This window comes from Cuculus canorus, chromosome 29 (assembly GCF_017976375.1).
Source record: "Cuculus canorus isolate bCucCan1 chromosome 29, bCucCan1.pri, whole genome shotgun sequence".
Classification (NCBI taxonomy): Eukaryota; Metazoa; Chordata; class Aves; order Cuculiformes; family Cuculidae; genus Cuculus; species Cuculus canorus.
The window spans coordinates 3,135,354-3,158,353 of record NC_071429.1 but is presented as its reverse complement, the minus strand read 5'-3'; the positions used below and the strand labels follow the sequence as shown (position 1 = coordinate 3,158,353).

Here is a 23,000-nt window from a genome sequence, read left to right as displayed (position 1 = left end):
AAGGGGATTATTTAGATTAGACGTTAGGAAGAAATTCTTCGTGATGAGAGCAGAGAGGCCCTGGCCCAGGGTGCCCAGAGCAGTGGTGGCTGCCCCATCCCTGGAGGGGTTCCAGGCCAGGTTGGATGGGGCTTGGAGCTCCCTGATCCAGTGGGAGGTGTCCCTGCCCGTGGCAGGGGTGGGACTGGATGGGCTTGGAGGTCTCTTCCAACTCAACCCATCCTGTGAGTCTATAACGGCCCCAACTTGATCCAATAAGTGGTGCTGTGACAGCGTCCAACCTACGGCACTACCGCTCCTCCCGTTGCAGACACATTACTCCACCAAACGCTACGATAACAATGTTCAAACAAAAAAAAAAACCAAACAACCCAACTTAAAATAAAATTATGGCATAATACATGTGAAAAAGCACCCAAAATACATTCAACTTTCATCTTTGTAACAGCTTCAAGTTTTGTTTCTTTTCTCTCTTCCTCCACCCCCTTTGGAAGCAAATGCGTGAAGCAGCTTTGTCGCAGGTCTGAAAAACTCTTTAAAAAATCTCTTTTTTTTTTTTTTTCCTTTTTTTTTCTGAGAAAAGAGTTTTTAGAAACACATTCTTTTTCTTTTTTTTTTTTTTTTTTCTGAGGTAATTCTTTTCCTGAGTAGTTAAAAAGAAAACAACAACAAAAATACTACATACCTTACAAAAATAAAAAAACCCAAGTCTAGTATCTTCAACGATCTACAGCGTTTTACTCCAAAACCCCCCTGGTTTTGGGTTTCCCCCCCATCCCATTCCCCTCCCTTCCCAACCGAGGCCATCGCCCCTGGGCTGCGAGGGGCTGCCTTGCTCTGAAGGCGCCCGAGGTATTTCTGTTAGGAACAATAAAAGCAATTAAAAAATAAGGATAATTAAGCCTCTGGAAAGCCGGGGGGGGGGCTCATACATCCGAAAGGCGGATCCCGAGGTGCCACTGGCCCCGCGTCGCCGGTCCAGGGACGGATGAACGGGAGAATAATAAATAGGTGATCCTGAGTTCAGCGGGCAACGGCTGCTGAGGAGAGGAAAAGCCCAGTTGAGTCCAGAACGGCGAAGAAGAGGACGGTGCGTGTGGGCAGGGCTGTCCAGGGTCTCCTGAGCTGCTGGATGGGGTTGTCCAGCCCTGGTAGAGAACCAAAGCCCTTGCAAACCCCAATCTGGCCCCTCCAAACCCTGCATCCATGATATTATTACATCCTATTATTCCTAATATCTATTAGATGAGATATTAGGATGAAAATATTTACTGGGAGGGTGGGGAGGTACTGGCCCAGGTCGCCCAGGAAGTCGTGGCTGCCCCATCCCCAGAGGTGTTCAAGGTCAGGTTGGATGGAGCTTTGAGGAATCCACGAGGTGAGGATGCCCTCCCCAAAAGCAGGGCTGGGGCGAAGGGTCTGTCCCACACCCCTGTCCCCCCCGATGCCGCGCCGTCAGTGCCTGGTGCCGTACATCTTATCCCACTCCAGGAATAAGTCCAGCTCCTTCTGGGAGGTGGCAGGGCTGACCTTGCAGAACGCCTTCTCAAAGTCCTGGTAGGAAGTGGGTTGGATCTGGCCCGGCAAACCATGCAGCGTGGTGGTCCCGGCGTGCTGGCAGAGCTGGAGCAGCTCGCTGCCCGAGAAGCTCTCCGTGTGCTGCACTAGGGAAGCCATCTCCCGCTCGCTGAGGCAGGAGCTCTGCTGAGCCAAGGCGTGATGGAGGATCTGCCGCCGGGCGATGCTGTCTGGTGGGGAGATGTAGAACCGCTTGGCGAAGCGCCGATGGGAAGCTTCATCCATGCTGCCAGGCCGGGAGGTGGTCCCGATGACAACCACGTTCTGCTCGGATGAGGTAGCCACGTTGTCCAGGTAGGAGAGAAGCTGGGACTTGAGGTTGCTCACTTGGCTGCTGTCCTCGCCAGCCCGGGCTGCCAGCAAGGACTCGGCCTCGGTGATGAGCACCACCGCGGGCTGTCGGCAGCTGGCCACGAAGAAGACGGTCTGCAGGATCTTCTCGGCTTCGGCTTTCCAGGTGGAGAGTAAGGTTGTCCCACTGAGCTTCAGCAAGGTGGAACCCAGCTGGGTGGAGATGCACCGGCTCAGCAGGGTCTTCCCCGTGCCACGGGGACCAAACAGCAGGATGGTTCGGGGTGGCCGACTCACCCCAGTGTAGGCTCCGGGACGCAGGATGGGCCACACTAACTCCTCCTCGATGGTGGCCTTCACGGACACCTGCCCAGCGATGTCTGTCCACTGCACAGGAGGCCCACGTTCCACGATCTTGGTGTTCACCAGCTCCAAGGCCAAGGGGTCAATGTTCTTGGGTTGCTCCTCCACCGGTGGGTTGCTGAAGACCGGTGCTTTGGGGGGCAGCCGCAGCGGGAAGGTGGGGCCTGGCTCGGCCGTCCGCTCCCCATTGGCAAGAGGGGGGCTGAACTTCTCAAAGGGCTCCGTCGGCCGCAGCGGAGCATCCCCGGCACTGTAGGGTGGTGAGACCATACTCTTCATCGTCTGCCCTCCGTACTTGCTGGTGTGTTCCTCAGCATTCCCGGCTCCCGTCGGCCGCTTCCCAGGCTTGAAGGCCACCTGGGAGGACTCGGCGTTGCCAACAAACCCATTGCCCCGGCACTCGCCGTTGTCCGACATGGGGTAGGGGGACTTTGGCTGCTCATAGCTGTATTTTCTATACCTGCCCTCCCCCTCATCCTCCCCGCCGGAGATGTCGAAAGCCTTCCTCTTCAGAGTGCCTGACGCCTCGGTGCCGAGGGGCGGCATGGCCAGGGGGGTCAATCCGGCACCCTGGTAGCCGTAGCCGGGGACTCCAGGTGGGCGGGTGGCAGGCGGCGGGGCGGGGATAGGAGTGGGTGCTGCAATGCCGGAGGGCAGGTAGGAGGCAGAGGGATGGGGCGCGTGGATGGTGCCGTAGCCCGGCTGCGCTGTGTAGCTGCCAGCGGTGTAGTTGTACATGGGGCCCGAGGAGCCGTAGCCCGGCACCAGCGCGGATGAGGGGTGCGGGGGCTGCAGGAGCCCTGAGCCGTGGAGGGCAGGGGGGTGAGGCGGAGGGAGCGCGGCCGCCGGCTGGGTGCAGTAGCCAGAGGGCAAGTAGGTGCCACCGTAGCCTGAGGGGTACTCCTGAGATGACCCGAGCCCGCTGGAGCCGGTGGCAGCTCCTCCGCAGGCATTCCCGGGGTACATGGGATCAGCGAGGTTGGCGGACACCACCGGGGAGCCACCGAGCCCGATAGCACCGCCGCTGGTGGGGACGGCGGGTGGCACCACCCCCTTGGCGCTGGCGAGGCCATCGTGGATGGGGGTTAGTGGGTAGGCGCCGTCGGAGCCGTGCGCCACCGGCCAGGGCTCCCCATCCCCTTTCTGCCCATTAACGGGCCCGAAGGCTCCATCCCCGTAGCTGCTCAGCGCTGGGCGCTCGTAGGATGTGTCCAGCACCCCCGAGTACTTCTCGGCGTACCTCTTGAGGAGGTTGGAGGCGGTGAGAGCGGAGATGTCGTCGTTGGCCCAGGCGTAGTTGAAGCGCTGGCGAGTGCTGGGGTAGAGGTCGGACTTGTGGGCTGGTGAGGAGGTGGTGGAGGAGACGTCGAGGTGCTGCTCCGGCCACTGGTTCAGGGACTGGGCATGCTCTGGTGACCAGTGCATCTTCAACAGACCTGGGAGGGGACAGGGCAGCACAGGGTGAGACCAGCAAAACAGGGATAAGCACCTCTCTGTGTTGAACATCTGCAAAAACCACTGCACTGCCCTGTCCTCCTGGACCACCTTGCACCTCCCGACCACAAACTCGTACTCTCAGTTATGCCCGCACTGTACATTTCCCACCCAACCCCACCCCAAACCATCACCAGAGCAAACATCCCCCAGCAACGGCAACTGCGAGCACTTTGGAGAAACTCAAGTTTTGATGGCCACATCATCCAACAGAAATATCATAGAATCATAGAATAGTTGGAGTTGGAAGGGACCTTAAAGATCATCTAGTTCCACCCGCCCGCCATGGGGGCTACAAGAAAGCTGGGGAGGGGCTATTCATAAAGACTTGTGGTGATAGGACGAGGGGGAATGGGTACAAACTGGAGAGAGGCAGATTTAGATTGGACATTAGGAACAGGTTGCCCAAGGAAGTTGTGGCTGCCCCATCCCTGGAGGTGTTCAAGGCCAGGTTGGATGGGGCTTGGACACGCTGCTCTGGTGGGATGTCCCCGCCCATGGCAGGGGGGTTGGAACTGGATGATCTTTAAGGTCCTTCCCAACCCAAATGATTCTATGATTTAGTAGTGGACAGGTACAATTGGGCTTGATGATCTCAAAGGTCTTTTCCAGCCTTGTGATTCTATAATTCTATGATTCACGCCAGGCTGAGTGGAAGCGTTGGCTGGGAACCCTTCACCCGGCACCTGGCATCGATGCCGGCACCGATGGACTGTGTGTGGCCCCACCAAAACAACATCTGCGGCAAAGGGGAAGATGGAAACACCACAGCCGCATCCAGACCCAGCAGTTGCCAGTGAGAAACACATCCTGGGAGCCTCTGACTCACATCAGGTTGCGTGACTTCCATCACCAACCTCGCCTCGCCGTTCCCCGCAACGACTCCACATCATCAGGATGCACAGGTTGGTGTCACCTTCTCTTCCTCCAGCCCCAAATACCCGGTGGCCCTCGAATGTCTGCAAAAGGGGGTGGCAGTGTCGCTCATCACCCCCCCGGCGCAGGTCCCCCACTTCCCCCCTGCTCTTATGCCCGGTGCCTCGGGGGACGGCGAAAGCAGGAACCAGGAGGGGACCTCGTGCACCATTCACTCGCCTCTCTCAGCCTTTAAGCCACTTTGTGACCACGGCACAATTAGATTACTTAATGCTTTAATTGACTTATATGGCATTTGTACTTCCACTTTGGATATCAAACTTACACAAGAGGATTTAAATGGCAGCTTTGCGGGGCTTTATCCGGCATCCTCCCTGCATTTACTGGCCATTATTAAAGTGCTTCTGATAGATCAGCACTCCGGCAGAGCCGGCCCCGACTGCCTGCGGGAAAGAGCCTTTTTTAATGGACACAAAGGACAACGCTACTCCCCAAACCCATCTTCCTAAAGCAACTGTTCCCTGAGACACACACACGGGGTCTACCTTGGCATGGAGGGACAGGGGGGCCCTTCCTTGTGGGAGAGCAAAAGGCAATGAGAACCTCTTCATGGGTTTGGATGAGTCCATGTGGAATAAGATTTTCTCTTTCTTGAAGGCACTAAACCAGCAGGAATTTCCAGCCTTGCTCAGAGCACTGGGCCGTGGTGGGAGATGTGCAGCACGGCAGCTTCTGTCTCCCCCCAAAAAAAACAACACGGAGCTCAGGGCAGGAGGAAAGGGGGTTTGGGAAGTCCTGGGGGGTGGCCAATTGCTCCGGCATCCACCATGGCACTGGGCTTGGTGCAGAGCAGCACGGTGGGAACGAGCTGCCACCACCACAACCAGCGAATCCTGGTGGCATTTCCAGGCTGTTTCTTCTGGAGTTACCCTCGACGGTGGCACAGATACCCTCACCCATCCCTTCATGGAGACAGGAAGACCTGGCGGGCCACACCCCAAGCAGCTCTACATCTATCTTCTCCTGCAGTAGAGCAGCTTGATTTCCAGGGACAACCCAGCACGAGGACAGCCACAAACGGTCATTTCTCCAAGGAGTGCTCAGCTCTTTCCCATAGTGAGGATCAGCATCAACCCCTGAATCCCACTGCTCCAACGCCAGTTGAAAACTGGTGTCTACCAGATAAGCACGGTGATGGGAATTGCTTTTCTAGGAGCCTGCAAGAGGTTGGACAACACCGTATTTGCAGCTGGAAGCCCACCACGACCACGGCATGGGCTGGGGCTGCTCCTCCAGGGAAGCCACCGCAAGAAGAAGGGCAGAGGGGGGGATGCACGGGTTTGCACGAGCGCTGCTGCCACCAAAGCAAACTCAAGCGCGAAAGGATGGAGAAGCAAACCTGCCTCCATCCCAGCCTTTAAAGACGAGTTGCATTTGGGGAGAAGAAAAGCCAAAACTCCCGGAAAGCACAGTCGCACCCTGGAAAACCAGGCGGAGGGGGAGGGCGAGCAGGCAGGGAGAAGTTGTCAGGGGTTTGAAATGGGACATGAATGAGGCAGCGGAGCGGGACAGATGTTTCAATGCTCCCCTTGGCAGTGTGAGAAAATTACTGTCCAGTGACCAAATGGCCAGGCCGGTTCCCACCCTCGCTGCTGCCCATTATCCCCAGTGCAAGACAAAGGCGGGCAGGGGGGGCTGGGCAGGGGAGAATCCTATTGTTCCCGCCCGCCCTAATTATGGAAATCTTGTTAATCTATTCAGCAGCGACTCTGAACTGGGCTTTTGTTCGGGGGCTTTTTAGCGGGGCGCACCGCCGAGGGTGTCCAACGGCTCAGCGTTGGGGATGGGGTGCGCTCCCTCCCGCTGCTGTTCCCCCGGGAAAAGCTCCTGCCAAGGGATTTCAAGCGCAGTCTCACGCAGCATCCTGGCATTGGCTGCCTTTGTTGGAGCACATCTCTCGTCCACAGCCCTCGGATGCAGAGCACACCATGTACGCACACAGGCATGTACACGTATTTTAGATGCTGAGGACGCAGAGCACACCATGCATGGATGCACATACACATATTTTAGACGCTCCTGTCCCAGCCACAGGGACATACACCCATCGCCAACGCTGAGGACGCAGAGCACACCACGTATGGATGCACATACACGTATTTTAGACGCTCCTGTCCCAGCCACAGGGACATACACCCATCGTCAACGCTCATGCATGAAACTCCACGGCCAAATCTACGTAGGCGAGTCCAGAGATGACCCACAAGCAGCATATGCTGATGGCTGCAGCAACCCAGCATCCCCAGAGGAATCAGGGGAGGGTTCAAATAGGTTTGGAGGGCAAAGAAGGAGAGGGAATGCGGGAGAGCAAACATGTTCAAGCTTAGGATGCGCTAAAGCCAGGGTTTAAATCCAACCAAACTCTCCCAAGCACCTGCGCCCCGGGAAGTGGGACCAACCCCAGAGGTCACCTCGGAGAGAGCTATAGCCTCGCAGTACAAACACTAAATGTTGCTCAACATCTCCTTGGGCAGCCCCTGCTGCTCTGCAGAAGCATCCCAGCCCTTGGGAAAGAGCAGACGCTGCCACTCTTGGGCTCCTGGTGCAGGAATGAGCCCTTGAGCGGACCGTCCCTGTGCTGCTTTGCTCCCATCACCACTGGTTTAAATGCTAACGGCTCCTTTTTCTGCAGAGCTGCCAGCTTGGAGGATTTATGCTTTTTTTTTTCCAAAGACATGGAGCACTTTCATTATCCCTGCAATTCCCCACAGCAGCCCAATGTGATCGGCTTTTCAGGCAGGGAGAACCCATTCTGCTTACAGGCTCACCTGAGTTCCCAGGTTTTGAAATCTCCGATGTACAAACTTTGGACCCAGAGGGAGCAAACCAGGATGCTGGGAGTCTCCTTCCACATCCCAGCTGTCTCTGGGTGTTCCCAACCCTTACAGACCCTGCTGATATCAGAGATGTCGTACATGATGGATCTTCCAGGTTGAATTTTGGCTCCAGACAAGGACCTGGATTCAGCACTCACAGCGCCAATGCAGCCACACATCGATGCAACTCCTGCACCAAAGCTTTGCTGCTGCACCCGGATTCACGCAGCTGAGAGGTGCCTGCATTCCTGTGAAGATGCTCCAGGTCTCGGAGCAGTAGTAGGGAGGTTTTCAAGACTAAAGGCAAGCTAGGGAGGAAAAAAATGCAGGAGGAGAGAAAAGAGACTCTCCCAAGTCCGCCCAGTGAAGTGGAGGCAAGGGAATGACTTCTGTCTTTTTTAATGAGGTATTTCCTGATGATCGGTTCAGCTCCTGCTGCCAAGAGCTCGCCCTGGGCTGGGCTTCATCCTTGCCTCTTAAGAGCAGCATAGGCAAAGCGCAATGGCATTACCACAAGTCAAATCACCGCTATAAATCAGAGTTATAACCCGCGCAGATGCTCCATTTACACTCACCACGGAGCTACGGGTCGTGGCGATGTTCCTGAAATGCTTTCACACTAATGCTGTAGATTATAGCAACATTTCTGCATGTTGATGCACACGTTTAAGCCAGATACAGCTCATCTCGAAGAAATCCTCGCATTGGCAGGGCCAAAATAGGGGAAAACAACCTGGCAGCAATTTACACCGGTGGCAGAGCCGGTCCCAAAGCCAGGACCAGGGCAAGAAGAGCGCACAGCTGGGATAAAACCCAAGAACTTGGCAGCATTTGCAAAGGGTGAGCTCTTTAAATCCCTCAGCCCTTCCCCGCATGCCCAGGGCTGCGCAGCCCATTTCTTGGCACGCTGCCGGAGCGCAAACATTGGGTGTTTTTTTTCCCAAGGCAAATTTGGATTGTTTGGCAAATCCATCCGGGGAGCTGCGTTTCTTTGTGAGCCACATTCCCCATCCCCTCCTAACCGGGGCCGACAAAGCGAAGGATGGTATTGCAATCAGAGCAGGGTCAATGTACATATGTTAAAAGGATTTAGGCTAACTCCCCACCGTGCCCTCTCCCCACCCCCAGGAGAAATGGGCTCAGCGCTGGCCAACGTGAGCCAAAGGCTCCAACGTCCGCTCATATATCAAGTGCAGAGCAGCTGGACACCAGCACGAACCGGGAGTGACCAACGGGCCATCGCCCATCTGTGCTGCTCCAGCCCTCGGATGAAAAATTAATATGGATCTACTCAGCACGGCAGCAGCTGAGCATCACCCATCTGTCACGGCGCGAGGAAAAACTCGCTGCTAAATGTCACCAGGAGGAAACCGTAGCCACCGCGTGGCCCTGGGAATCCCCTGATCGAGGGGATAAGGAAAAAAAAAAAAAAAGCTGGATATTACGAATACCAGGAGGAAACCATAGCCACCGCGTGGCCCTGGGAATCCCCCGACCGAAGGGATAAGGCAAAAAAAGCTGAATATTATGAATACCGAGGTAATGCCGTTAGGGAGTTGGAGGAATTTTGCTCTCCCTTTCAATCTGAGATGGAAGGGAGAAAAAGAAGCAAAAAAATTGATCCTAAAACGTAAAAACGTCAGCCTCTTTCCTGCTATTTGTATTTTTAACGTGACTTGGGCTCATGACCACTTCAGCCCTGCATCCACTCCCAGAAGCACGGGACAAAACGGCTGCAGAATTTGTTCGGGTCCAGGAACAACTGAATGGTGGGGCTGCCCCAACCCTCCCTTCTCCTGCTGCTCCACCAGCACGTTCCCTCCAGTGCTTCAAAGAGGAACATTAATCCCAAAAGATTTAATTATCGTATTAATTCTTCACGGTCTTGGCCACTCCCTACCCTGGGTGTGCTTCAGCGTGTGCAAAACGTGGCTCTATCCAACATCATTCCCACTCCTGGCCACACCATCGCTTCTCTTCCAGCAGATGTTCTCCTGCCCTAAACTACTTTGTCTGCTGTAGAATGTTCCTTGGGATGATATTCCAGCTGTGATCTCCACCAAACCACTGCTTCAAAGATGATTCTTATGCAGGAAGGAGTTTTTTTTAGCAAGAGCATCACTGAACATCCAGGTCACTGAAGGCCACCAACCTACAAGGCTGTCTCAGATGGCCAAGGTGCAGAATAAACCTCAGCTTGCCCCAGAGAAGGGCACCGTGGCCCTTGGGTGCTGCTCAGATCCTTGTCAGGACTGAAGCCCTTCTCCAAAATTTCCTTGAGATGCCAGACAAGCTCCCCAGGACCTGGAGCTGGACCCAGTCCAGTTTTGGAGGATTACATTAGAGAGGAAAATCCATTTCCAATCAGCGCGACCATTTCCCCAAACAGACATGGGCTCATAAAAAGGTCAGGAAACCCAATGGACCAAATTTACATGCAATCTGCATGACAACAGCTAAGACAGCAACGGTGGTGAGCGTTCCTCAAAGCTTCTGGTCCCACCACCCAGGCCGACACTAGACTTTGCCTCCTGCTTCTGCTCTCAACCCATAGCAGTGCTGGAGGACCTGGTGAAGTGAGGATGTCGCTTCTCCTACCTGGGCTGTAAGCCTTCACTTGGCGTGGACGTGACCATGGCCCTCATCAAGTCATGGCTGCCCCATCCCTGAAGGTGTTCAAGGCCAGGCTGGATGGGGCTTTGAGCAATCGGATCCAGTGGGAGATGTCCAGGCCTATGGTAGGGGGATGGAACGAGGTGGGCTTTAAGATCTCTTCCAACCCAACCTATTCCATGATTCTATGATCACGTCCTCAAGCCCATCTATAAATATTCCACGTGAAACCACCTGAGGACATTTCAGCTGTGCGTATGCAAATTCACATGGTCTATAGAGGGCTGTAGAGAAATAGTTTAAAGGCATCTTTATACCATCTCCAACTCTGCTCCTACAGAAGCTACTTAGCAAGGGACGTGCTGTCAGCAAACAGACAGAAGCTGCTCTGAAAAACTTCTTGTCCTGACCTCACTCCACTCAAAACCACTCGTTGGAAACCATCAGGACTCAGCTCTTTCCCCACTGGCCCCACCTGGACCTGCAGAAGGAGGATCTCGGGGACTGTGCTCTTCTGATGGACCCCACCAGACCCCAGTCAGCGCCTGTGATGCCATGCGGTGGGATGTCCGTAGTGGTGGGACACCCGGAAGACGCAGCCTCTCAGATCTGCACTACAATGGCATGAGAAGAAGCAAAGCCAAAGCCAAAAGGACGGGCACCGCGCTTGGCTTCTGGAGAACCGTGGTTTGATCCACACCCACCACTGTGCACGCTGGGCAGGTGCTGGGGGTGGGGGGGAGTTATCTACAGACCCTGACACCCACCTAAACCCCAGAAGGCTGAAAACAATTCACAATTACTTCTATTTTCCAAGAAGAAAACACTGCCATCACATTTCATCTTCCCACAAGCACTTGGATGAAGGCCACCAAATGCAGGAGATGCTCTGCGGACCAGGAAGGGGCCCAGGGACCGGGTACCCCCCGTCCCTGACCACAGCCGCTCCTGCCAGGATCTTTTTTCCCCCAATGAAACTCCAACAATGAACTCCCCCAGGTGCAAAAGCCAAGGCAGGAGCCACCAGCTCTATCTTCTCCAATATCTGGCCTCGGGTTGGGGTCAGTGCCGGGGCCTGTGGCGGACGCGAGGACTGGGCTGCAGCAGGGAGATAATTTGTGCCACGCACTAGAGCCTGTCTGCAGCGGTAGCGGCAACGCTTCAGCTCATCTCCTCCACGGAACGAATCAATCTTAATTAACTATAATTCTGAAGAGCCTCCCAGCCCTACCCAGCACTGCGCAACGCGGTTGTATTTTCCGCTTCGGTGCCTTGCCGGGTAGCGCACTCCACAGGGAATTGAGCAAAACCTCCTCTTTTCCATCATTTCTGCATCTCCTTTCTCATCATCCCTATGCGTCCCCGTCACTCGCCCTGCGGGGATGATGGACCCCATCTCTTGTGGGCCACCTTCTCCACCCCCAGCACCCGCAGCCTCACCACCCCCAGCCAGAGCTGGGCTGGCGGAGGCCTCTCTCGATGGCTTTTGTTTTCACAAGCCTTTTGACTCGCGGATTCTTTTTTTCAACACCGCCTCAGCAGCCTGAAAAGCCGAACTCCCTCCTGAACTCCATTCACTAATGGATTTTCCAGAAGTTCCCTTTTTTCGGGCTGCTTTCTTTGCTGACACCACTGCCCTCATCCATGCCCGAGGCTGTGGATCCCCTCGGCCGCACGCCTGCACGGGTGGACGGATGGACTCTTGACTTTGGGGACCCATGAGCCACAACTGGATCCACCATCCCAACGGCTCCCGCCTTCGGCACGTGGGGAGTTTGCACAGATACTTGGCTATAATTAAGCCAATTATAATTAAACATCATTTATCTGGAGAAGAAGTCTTACGAGGAGCGGCTGAGGGACCTGGGGTTTAGTCTGGAGAAGAGGAGGCTGAGGGGAGACCTTATTTCTCTCTACAACTCCATGAGAGGAGGTTGGAGCGAGGTGGGTGTTGTCTCTTCTCCCAAGGAACAAGCGATAGGATGAGACGGAATGGCCTCAAGTTGTGCCAGAGGAGGTTTAGATTGGATATCGGGAAAAATGTCTTTACTGACAGAGTGGCGAACCCTGGCAGAGGCTGCCCAGGGACGCGCTGGAGTCTCCATCCCTGGAGGGGTTCAAAACTCATGGAGATGTGGAGCTTCAGGACACGGTTTAGCAGGCACGGTGGGGTTGGGCTGATGGTTGGACTGGAGGAGCTTAGAGGGCTTCTCCAACTTTAATGATTCTATGATGATTACACAGCACAGGGTGCAAACACTTCAATCCGCTACTGCTCAGAAAGAATAAAGATTAAAGAACAATACGGTGGCAGAAGGTATTGCCGGACAATCGGGGAGAAGTTTGGTGCCGGGCTGGCTCTGTGCAAGCGTATCGATCAGGGCAGCACCGCTCTTGTCTCCTAGAGCTAATCCTACGGCAGAAATAATTCATTTTCCTCCCTTTTCAGCAGCCACTCATTAAAAAGTAATCACCTTGTAGGAGGAGGATATGAAGAGCCCAAGGTCAGATCCATAATGACGTTATTTCTGGAGCGCGTACCTGGCTCGCGCCGATCAGCGGCCACGCTACGATCCCAGCCCTGCCCAAGCGGAGCCGGCAGCTTTGGCTCCATGGCTGGGTCCGGCCTCACTGCTCCGGTTGGTGGTGATTAAGATGCAAACAGAAATATCTTTATATTAGCAGGTATTTACCGCTGTGAGCGCTGCCCGACGGCATCTGCGGCTGAGCCCCCAGGTCACGCTGCATGGATGCTGCTCTCTTTGACCCTAAGCACCCACAACATCTACGGTGGAAAACAGGATCAGTGCTTCAAAAGGTGTCTTTGAAATCTCATTATTACAGAATCAGAGTCCTGCAATGGTTTGGGTTGGAAGGGACCTCAAAGCCCATCCAGTGCCACCCCTGCCATGGGCAGGGACACCTCCCACTGGATCAGGGGCTCCAAGCCCCATCCAACCTGGCCTGGAACCCCTCCAGGGATGGGGCAGCCACCACTGCTCTGGGCACCCTGGGCCAGGGCCTCCCCACCCTCATGGTGAAGAATTTCCTCCTAATATCTAATCTAAATCTTCCCCCCTCCAATTTAAAGCCATTTCCCCTCGTCCTATCACTCCAGGCCCTTGGAAAAAGCCCCTCCTAAGCTTTCCTGGAGCCCCTTTCAGTGCTGGAAGCTGCTCTAAGGTCCCCCTGGAGCTTTCTCTTCTCCAGGCTGAACAACCCCAACTCTCTCAGCCTGTCCTCATGGCAGAGGTGCTCCAGCTTTCGGATCATCCCTGTGACCTCCTCTGGACCTGTTCCAACAGTTCCGTATCCTTCGTATGTTGAAGACGCCAGGCCTGTGGGACACCCCGAGCAGGGTGACCTGCCCTCCCAAGGCAGGACAAGGCCTTCAAAGCACAGTCAACCTCTCTCACCTCCCGTACACGGTGCAGCCTCGCAGCACGTCACCCCTGGCCTTTAATTACACATTTCTGCAGCCATTAGTCCTCTCCCCATCAATTACATCCACATTATCCCCTTCCAGAAGGACACAGGGAGCAGAGTCAAGTGCTTAAGACTCTTTCCAAAGCAAGAAACAGCCTCCGACAAGAACATCCCTCGGCTGCAGCACCGCCAGGACAGCCAACAAAGCCGCCGGTCCTGCTGCTCTCGAGGCTGGAAGCAACACCAAGGAAGATTAATCACTGGGAGAGGACCTGGGTTCCAGCATCCGAGGCCACGAGTCCCTTCCAGCTCGGAGCTGTCGCACCTCTCATCTATTTACACAGCAAATTCTTTGTGAGGAGCAAGATCCTCTTCCAAGTGCTGCCGGGGCAGGGAAAGGGGTACTTATTCAGCTATTATTCAGCTTTTTTTTTGTAGGCAAGACAAGCCTGGGTTAAAGTGCAATTTGTTTTGACATTCGTTTTCACTTTCTTGGGGGAAAAAAGAGGGGAAAAAAAAAAGGTGGCTCTTTTATCTTTTGAGGAAAAAATCTTCGCCTGGGTATCACTCCTCTGCCAGTGGAGCATCGTGTTTGGGAGAGCACCCCAATATCCGACCACGGGAATGCACCCCACATCCCATCCTGGGAGTGCATCCCAGCACCTGACCATGGGAATGTACCCCACATCCCATCCGGGGACAGCATCCCAGCATCTGACCATGGGAATGTACCCCACATCCCATCCTGGGGAGAGCATCCCAACATCTGACCATGGGAATGCACCCCACATCCCAATCTGGGAGTGCATCCCAGCACCTGACCATGGGAATGCACCCCACATCCCAATCTGGAGAGAGCATCCCAGCACCTGACCATGGGAATGCACCCCACATCCCAACCTGGGAGCATCCCAGTATCCCACACTGGGCAGTGCACCCCAGTATCCTGCCCAGGGCACCACCAAACACACACCATACCAGCATCACTGTAATTAAACAAACATAATTGAGCTCTTTGTCCTCGGCAGAATGGAGCTAAGGGAGAAACCCCTTCATTTCCATCCTCCTCTGCTCTGGGCTCGAAGGCAGCAGCATCTGCGAGGCCTTGGCTGGGTTTATTGGGGCCCCAATAAAGATCAGGGGTTGCTGATAAGCGACCTCAGGCATCACCACGGCAGGAAAAGTCGTCCTAGCGATCTGTACAATTTAACCAACGTTAACTTCAGCTGATGACAAGGCCACACGGCCAGGGGAGAGATTTTACACCACCCTCGTCACGCGGCAAAATAAACTTTGCTGCAGGGGAGCTGGTGCTGACTTTCAACTCTTGCTCCCGTCAGAGGAGCCACGAGGTGCTGAGGCACCCGGGCAGCAGCACCCCCTGCAAATCAAAACTGGGGTTCACGGAGAAGAAAAAGCACCACGATGCTGTTCAGGGAGAAAAATGGGAGAGAGCCCTTCTCATTGTCAGGACAGGTTGGGAGGGCAGGGCCAATCCCAGGGATTTGGCAATTCCAGATGCAACCAAACGATGTGAAGACAGCTATAGCGATGCCAGAATGGGTAAGGATGCCCCCACACCTAAACCTTTCCCGCGGACATCGGCAGCGGCGATGCCACTGCACGCACAGCTCTGCTGCCTCTCCGTGCGGGGCTGGGTCAGCTGGGGAGCCCCGTGTCCCCCCTGGGGTCACATCCTGCACAGCACTCAGCAGCATGAGGGAGAAAAGAGGGGAGCACCTTTCCCATTGTTCCAGAGTGTGAGAGGAAGGAAAACCAACATGGAAATAGAGCAGAAGTCATCACGGCAACGAAATGGCAGCAGGAGGACCTTGCAAAGGGAGCAGCTGTTTCTCAGGACTGGGAATTGATAGGGCTGGCACTGGGAAGAACTGGTTTGTTCCCTGCTCGGCTGCTGAGCAATGAGATTTTTCTTGCTAAGGCTAATAACGTCTGCTTTAGTCCCAGCAGCTCAGGATCTGAGCTGGGATCAGGATTGGGAGCTGGGTACCACTGCCGGCTCAGGTGTCCCATGGGACGAGAGCGATGGATGTATGATGACACGGGTGAGTGACGGAGCACCAGCAGCACCAGTGCCACCAGCACCAGTATCACCAGTAGTGCCAGTGCCAGCAGTGCCAGCAACATCAGCATCTGCACCAGCATCACCAGTGCCAGCAGCATCAGCATCTGCACCAGCATCACCAGTGCCAGCAGCATCTGCACCAGTATCACCAGTGCCAGCAGCATCTGCACCAGTATCACCAGTGCCAGCAGCATCAGCATCGGCGCCAGCATCACCAGTGCCAGCAGCATCTGCACCAGTATCACCAGTGCCAGCAGCATCAGCATCTGCACCAGCATCACCAGTGCCAGCAGCATCTGCACCAGTATCACCAGTGCCAGCAGCATCTGCACCAGCAGTGCCAGCAACATCAGCATCTGCACCAGCATCACCAGTGCCAGCAGCATCTGCACCAGTATCACCAGTGCCAGCAGCATCAGCATCTGCACCAGCATCACCAGTGCCAGCAGCATCTGCACCAGCATCACCAGTGCCAGCAGCAGGAAGCCACAGAGTTACTAAACAAATGCACTAACCAGTACGCCCCTTCGTGCCCCAAAAGGAAGAAAACCATCTTTATTTGGCTAAAAAGCTACACGAGAGGGACAGCCCAGCTGGGGGCTGCCTGCTGGAGGGGGCAGCAGAGGAAGGAGCGCGCCGAGCAAATGAGATGCTCAGAGCTGTGAGCCTCAAGCTTTCCTGCACGCTGCAAAATTCCAGCTGACATTTGGCCAAATGCCCGGGGAATCTGCCCAGGGATGACAAAAACTGAGCCTCCCCGATGGCCCCTGTCAAACGTCAAAGCTCCGCTTCCAGCCATATAATCACTGGAGCTCAAAAAAATACAACTGAAAAGTATTTACCATGGCATAAATGCAAGGGTCAGTGTCGTGCAAGGGTCACTATCGCTTCTCTGGATGCATTAATGTCATCTGCAGGGAAATTCCCTTTAGGAATCCTCGCTCAAATCCGGAGCTCCCACATCTGCTGCCGTAAACTGGAGGTTGAGGGGTTTCTCCTTCCCCCTAGGCACAACCCATCTTCTTCCAGCTGAAAGGATGAAAGGAGGGAGGTGTAGAACTCCCAAACCTTTAGAAGAGCAGGGACAGAAGGGAAGAAATGCAAGTATGTGACCATTTGTAGAACAACCTGGAGATGGCATTTCTCCCCTTGGGAAAAGCTTCTCGGTGAGGAAGATGAAAAAATCATAGAATCATAGAATCCTGGAATGGTTTATGCTGGAAGGGACCTCAAAGCCCATCCAGTCCCACCCCTGCCATGGGCAGGGACACCTCCCGCTGGATCAGGGGCTCCAAGCCCCATCCAACCTGGCCTGGAACCCCTCCAGGGATGGGGCAGCCCCCACTGCTCTGGGCAACGTGGGTTCCCCACTCAGAGCAAAACATTTCTGCCCAAGATCTCATCTCAATCTCCCCTCTTTCAGCTGAAAACCATTTCCTCGTGTCCTCTCACTACACTCCTCACCATCTCCTGGCCATCAACTCCTCACCTAATAAAGGCAATTGGAGCCTCAGCTGCACTGGGGAGAAGCCCATTGGTGGCCAGAGGCACGAATCTATGAACACAGACACGGCGGCTTCTTCAGCAACCGTTTTCTGTATTTCAGAGCACGCAGGGAAAGCCACTTTGGAGATTTCTCAGCGTTTATTCTCTATTTTACATCAGGGAATTCACTCCAATTGGATGTAGGAGCAGAGGTTTGCGTTACGGGACGGCGTCAAACTGGCACCACCAAACCCAAAGTGCCGAGAAAGCCCCAACCCAGAGCTCAGGAGGGAGAAAAAGGCCGGGGGAAAGGGAGGGGAGGAGAAAACACCGGCTCCAGATAAGCAATTGTTAACATGATCCATATGGTACACAACTTGCCTTTCTGTTTAACCAAAATGATAATGGCAAAAGGGAAGAATGCGGCGGGGGCTCCGTGGGAGAACAAAGGCGGCTGTGAAACCCTCAGCTCCAGAGAAACCCAATTGGGAGCGGGGAGAGCCCGTGGTGGCTCCTGCAGGGGCTGAGCCACCCAAAACCCACCCCGCTCATGCTTTCTCCTCCGCAAAAGCTTCCCAACTAAAAGACGGAGCAGGGAGTGAAACCGCAGCTGCCGGCAATAAAATAAAACCATATCGGAGAAGGATTCGCAGGGATGTTTTCATCGTCAATAATAAACTTGAAATGTGAGATGCGGCTCCGGAACGGCATTGATGTAAACAGCCAGCCCATTCCTCTCGGATCTGGGATGAATTCAGCCCTGGGTGTTTATGTTATTGCAGGATCCCGCGGCTTTCCAAGGGACACAATACAGTATGTGCCATTCATTATCCCCCCGTGGTCCCCCAAGAGAAAATGTCAACACACTTTGGCTAAAAAGAGCTAAAACAAATGTTTAAGGTGATAAACAACTCCTGAGCCTCAGACCCCGCAGAAATGTTTAATTCAGAGCCACCTCTAAGAACAAACAGGCGTCGGAGCCGCACGCTGGCAGCTAGGAACGGCAAACCCAGCGCCCTGTCATCGCCGGAGCAGCGCGCCAGGCAGCTCCCGGCCGGCCGCAACCTCGGTGGAAGGAAAAACGGGGCAAAAAGCTCAGTAATTCCCTCGCGTGGAATCAGGATATCAATTTTGAGCCGTTATCATTGTATCCACGCGCTCTCCACAGAGACCAAGCATCCAACCGAACCCCCACGCACACCCAAGTTCTCTCCAATCTGGAGCACTGAAATCCATTTGTCACGAAACTCCGGATCTGCTTAATGATAACGGTCATTTTTGTGAAACCAGGAATGATGTAAACCAGCACACGGTGTCTCTAAACCCAGGAGGATTCACGCTGGAAGGCACAGTACAAAGCTATTTAATAACCTTTCTGGGTTTTTCCCAAGTGCCTTTTGTCCCCCAAGTGGAAAAAGCACAGTTAAAAAGGAAAAAAAGAAAAAAAAAGGACCTTTCAGGCAAAGCTCTTAATTGAAAAACACCATCAGCTCCTCAACACCACAACTGTTTTCAAGATGAGCGCTCCAGCGTGCGCTTGACGTGCGACAGCGGCCGAGGGGAGCGCATTGTTCCTGGGTGGATGGAGGGGTGGATGGAGGGATGGATGGAAGGGTGGATGGATGGAAAGGTGGATGCAACGGTGGGTGGACAGATGGGGGATAGAAGGGTGGGTGGAAGGGTGGATGGGTGGAAGGGTGGATGAATAGATGGATGGATGGATGGATGGGAGGAAGAGTGGATGGGTGGACGGATGGATGGATGGACGGATGGATGGATGGATGCAAGGCTGGGTGGAGGGATAGTGGATAGAAGGGTGGGTGGAAGGGTGGTGAGTGGAAGCATGGATGCATGGATGGATGGATGGATGGATGGAAGGAAGGAAGGGTGGGGGACGGTCGCAGCCCCCCGTGTGCCCCCTCCGGCTGCCGGAGCTGCTGGAGCCGCCGGGGCCGCCCTCTGCTCCCCCCGGGGCGGGCTCATGTTTGCCCGGGGCTCCCTGAACCCTTTTTGGGGACAGGAGGGAGGGGAGAGACCGAGGGGGATGCCCCGTCCCAGGGGAGGGGTTGGGTTACCGGGAGCCCCATCCCCCCCTCCGCCGCTCTTCTGTCCGCAATCCGTCCGTTTTCTCCCCAAAACTCGTGAAGCGCCTCCTCCCGGAGCAAAGGCATCCCCTGCGGCGGCTCCATCCCTCCGCGGGTGCCCCCCGGGTGCCCCCCCGGTCCCCTCTCACCTCCTCATGCCGGCGGGCCCCGAGCGCAGCCCGGCCGTGCGGGGCGCAGCATCCCGGACAATGCGGGGCGGCCCGCGGGCGGCGGGGGCTGGGACGGAGCCGCCGAGGGAGAGGATGGGGCTGGCTCGGAGCGCCCCCCCGCCCACTGCCCGCCCCTCAGCGGCGGCGGGGAGGGAGGGGGCGGTCCCGGGGGAGGGAGGGGCTGGGGGCGGTGCGGGAGCCCCGCAGGACCCGCTGGACCGGGATGGGGATGGAGCGGCACAAAGGCAGCGAGGAGGGGAGGGAGGTGCCGGCACCTCAGCATCCTCACCTCTCGCATCCCGACCCCCAGCACCCCTGCACCCCGACCCCCAGCACCCCTGCACCCCGACCTCCAGCACCCCTGCACCCCGACCTCCTGCCTCCCAGCATCCCAGCACCCGTGCACGCTGACCCCCTGCACCCCGACCGCCAGCATCCGTGCGCCCCGACCCCCTGCACCCCGACCCCCTGCACCCCGACCCCCAGCATCCGTGCGCCCCGACCCCCTGCCTCCCAGCATCCCAGCACCCATGCACCCTGAGCCCCTGCATCCTGCTCCCCAGCACCCATGCACCCTGTGCACCCCGACCCCTGCCCTCCAGCACCCATGCACCCTGTGCACCCTGACCGTGCCCCCAGCACCCATGCACCCTGTGCCCCCCGACTGTGCCCCCCAGCACCCATGCACCCTGTGCACCCCAACTGCTGTGCCCAGCACCCATGCACCCTGTGCCCCCCGACCGTGCCCCCCAGCACCCATGCACCCTGTGCACCCCGACCCCTGCCCCCCAGCACCCATGCACCCTGTGCACCCCGACCGTGCCCCCCAGCACCCATGCCCATTGACCTCCTGCCCCCCAGCATTCCATCACCCACGCACCCTGCCCCCCCTGCACCCCAGCTCTGGCCTTGCCCGTCCCCCTGGGGACCCAGCTGTGTGCGGGGAGCCGTGGGCTGGGTCCTCAGCTGCCAAACGGCGCTTGGAGGAATCCCAAATACCTGGAATACTTTCCTACTATTAGTTTACTGTGCAAAAATAAAACGGTTGCCCCAAGGATACTGTGTCAGCGGGAAGTGGCCACGGGACAACCCATTTATTAAGGATTATCCACCCCAACGAATACCCTCCACACCCACATCGTCTCCAGTCGGCCTTGGATCAGTGGGGCAGGAATAGTGGGGGACAACGCTCCCTTCTCTGGGCCCAAACGTTCCCCTTCTTCAGATCGGTTTGCACCAAGGATGCCCCGCAGCCGCCTCGCCGTTGCTCTCTGAACCCCGGCTTCATTTACTTTAACCAGCTCAGGCTCTGCTCAAACGTAATCACATTCCGGCCTCATTCCCATCACACAAACGTTATGTCGTAGCCCTCAGGGATTAGGACATATTTTTCCTTTCAGGAGCAGGCGAGCGTTGCCTCTTCCTGGGCAGATGTTAGAGCTGCAAGCATCCATCCATCCATCCATCCATCCATCCATCCATCCACCCAAGCATCCATCCATCCATCCATCCATCCATCCATCCATCTATCCATCCATCCATCCATCCATCCATCCACCCATCCATCCATCTATCCATCCATCCATCCATCCATCCATCCACCCAAGCATCCATCCACCCAAGCATCCATCCACCCATCCATCCATCCATCCACGAGCGATGCAGCTCAGCACCGACTCCCCAGTGCCGGTGTGGAACGGGTGCAAAATCCAGGCACGGGAATATCGCTTCTCCGTCTCGCCTGAGTAAAGCTCGGAAAGGACAAACGAGTTCCGTGGGGATACGGGCAAGGCTGGAGCTGGGGGGCAACAGGCTGGGGAGCAGGGATTTTGGAGGCTGGTATAGAGGGGGGGGGCAGGGGTAGAGGGTGCAATGATGTTGGCATAGTGAGATCCACCCCCATCTGTGAGCACTTTTTTCTCCCACCTTCGATTCTCTTTGTGCAGATTATTTGCATGCAAAACAAAAAGAAATCCCTCTTTCTTTTTACCCCCAGCTGCAACAATGCACGCTTGTGCTTCTGGATCTGGGTGTGACAAAGAAGAAGCTGTTATTTAACACGCGCCGAGAGCCCCGCTCAGTGCTGTGAGCGTGCATGGACGCGGCACTTAAACACTGGAGGCTCAGTTCTTCTCCAGCTCAGCTTTGGGAGAGGGATCGTGTGTCTTAGCTTCCTGCAGGAGCTGCTCAGCGACGCGACAGGGGTTTCCCACTCTTCCCATGTTGGTAGAAAACCACCAGGTGCTGGAAGTTCCCATTTTATCTCCACCACTAAATTTTTTATCGGGGGAAAATGCCTCAAAGCTGCTCTCCCGCTAAGCCCATCGGCTGCTTCTGCCCCCACCGCTGGTTTTTCCTGGAAATCAAGTGCTCCAGGTGTTTTTTTTTCTTGGAAATCAAGTGCTCCAGGAAGTTCATTCATTCCCTCTCCTGCATTCAGCAGGAGAAGGAATGAATTCACCTTCTTGCTGTATCTCAGGATCAGTCCCTTATCTTCACCCCCTCAAGGGAAGGAGCAGCCCAAAGAGCAACACCAGCAATGGGTTTTTGGGGTGTGATTGTAGTAAGGGACTGAAACCCTGCAAATGTGTAAAGTGCAGTCGTGGCCGTGGGTCTGCCGGACACGCCAGGAGTCACGCCACACCTCGTGTCCAATGCCCCAGGCTGGTTGACCCCGGCTGAGCCGCCTCATCCCGGCACTCTTGGAGCTTTACCATCCCAGGTTGGCCCCAACGAAGCTTCTTCCCCATGAGAGTGGTGAGACTCTGGAAGAGGTTTCCCAGGGAAGTTGTGGCCGCTCCATCCCTGGAGGTGTTCAAGGCCAGGTTGGATGGACCTTGGGTACCCGATCCAGTGGGATGTCCCTGCCCATGGCAGGGGGTGGAACTGGGTGATCTTTAGGGTCCCTTCCAGCCCAAACTATTCTACGATTCTATGAAGCTCAGTGCCGGTCTTGGAAGAGCTGCCAGAAAGAAAACTTCATCTTCTATGTTCCCCACCCAGATTTCATCCACATCCCTTCCCTGAGACACAGAGGGATGCTATGGTCCCCACCACAACCTTTGGGCATGAAGACCACGCAGATCATTTCACCTCTGTGTTATTATAGAACTGAAAAGTTCTGGGAGACGAGCGTGAGGGTAAAGACATGTGGCTCAGAGCCCGCACAGGCGCTCGGTGGGATGCACGGCTGGCTGGTCGGAGCGTTTCTTACCGGATAGAATCATAGAATCATACCTCACCATTCTCATAGCAAAGAAATTCTTCCTTATGTCTGTCTAAATCTGCCCCTCTCCAGTTTATACCCATTGCCCCTCATCCTATCACTACAGCCTTTATAAACAATCCCTCCTCATCTTTCTTGTAGGTAGGGAGATGCAAAGCAGGATGATCTTTGCTGATGGGAACAAGCTTGGCTCATTCTGGTATTGTCTCCAAGTAGCCAAGATCCCATGAAGGCACTGCCAGGAGGCAGCTTGTCGAGGTGATGCCAACCACCTCCATCCCTCGACTAAGTTGCTTACTTTGAGGTCCCATCAGTGGGTCCTGCAGGGCTGGGGATCTCCGGCGTCACAGGACCATGACTTTGGCTGTGTGCATCTGGGTGCTGCTGTCCTGAAAACAGTATCTGATGATATTAAACCCAGGGAGCTATAAA

The 23,000-nt window shown here is 55.4% G+C and overlaps 1 protein-coding gene across 2 annotated transcripts; it reads right to left on the bottom strand.

The window, feature by feature from the left end:
* Nucleotides 1–635: 635 nt before the first annotated feature.
* Nucleotides 636–19,442, bottom strand: FIGNL2 (fidgetin like 2). 2 transcript variants are annotated; one of them, XM_054051278.1, is made up of 2 exons: nucleotides 19,322–19,442; nucleotides 636–3,668 (listed from the first exon to the last, which is right to left on the bottom strand). In XM_054051278.1, the coding sequence occupies exon 2, from the start codon at nucleotides 3,655–3,657 to the stop codon at nucleotides 1,456–1,458; it is 2,202 nt and encodes a 733-aa protein (XP_053907253.1). In that variant the 5' UTR covers nucleotides 3,658–3,668; nucleotides 19,322–19,442; the 3' UTR covers nucleotides 636–1,455. The 2 variants fall into 2 exon arrangements, with proteins under 2 accessions (XP_053907253.1, XP_053907254.1); XM_054051279.1 differs by lacking the exon at nucleotides 19,322–19,442 and adding an exon at nucleotides 4,556–6,331.
* Nucleotides 19,443–23,000: the final 3,558 nt, after the last annotated feature.

Bases quoted from the DNA above. Each gene is read 5' to 3' on its own strand.
- FIGNL2 (XM_054051278.1), bottom strand. From the start codon at position 3,657: ATGCACTGGTCACCAGAGCATGCCCAGTCCCTGAACCAGTGGCCGGAG.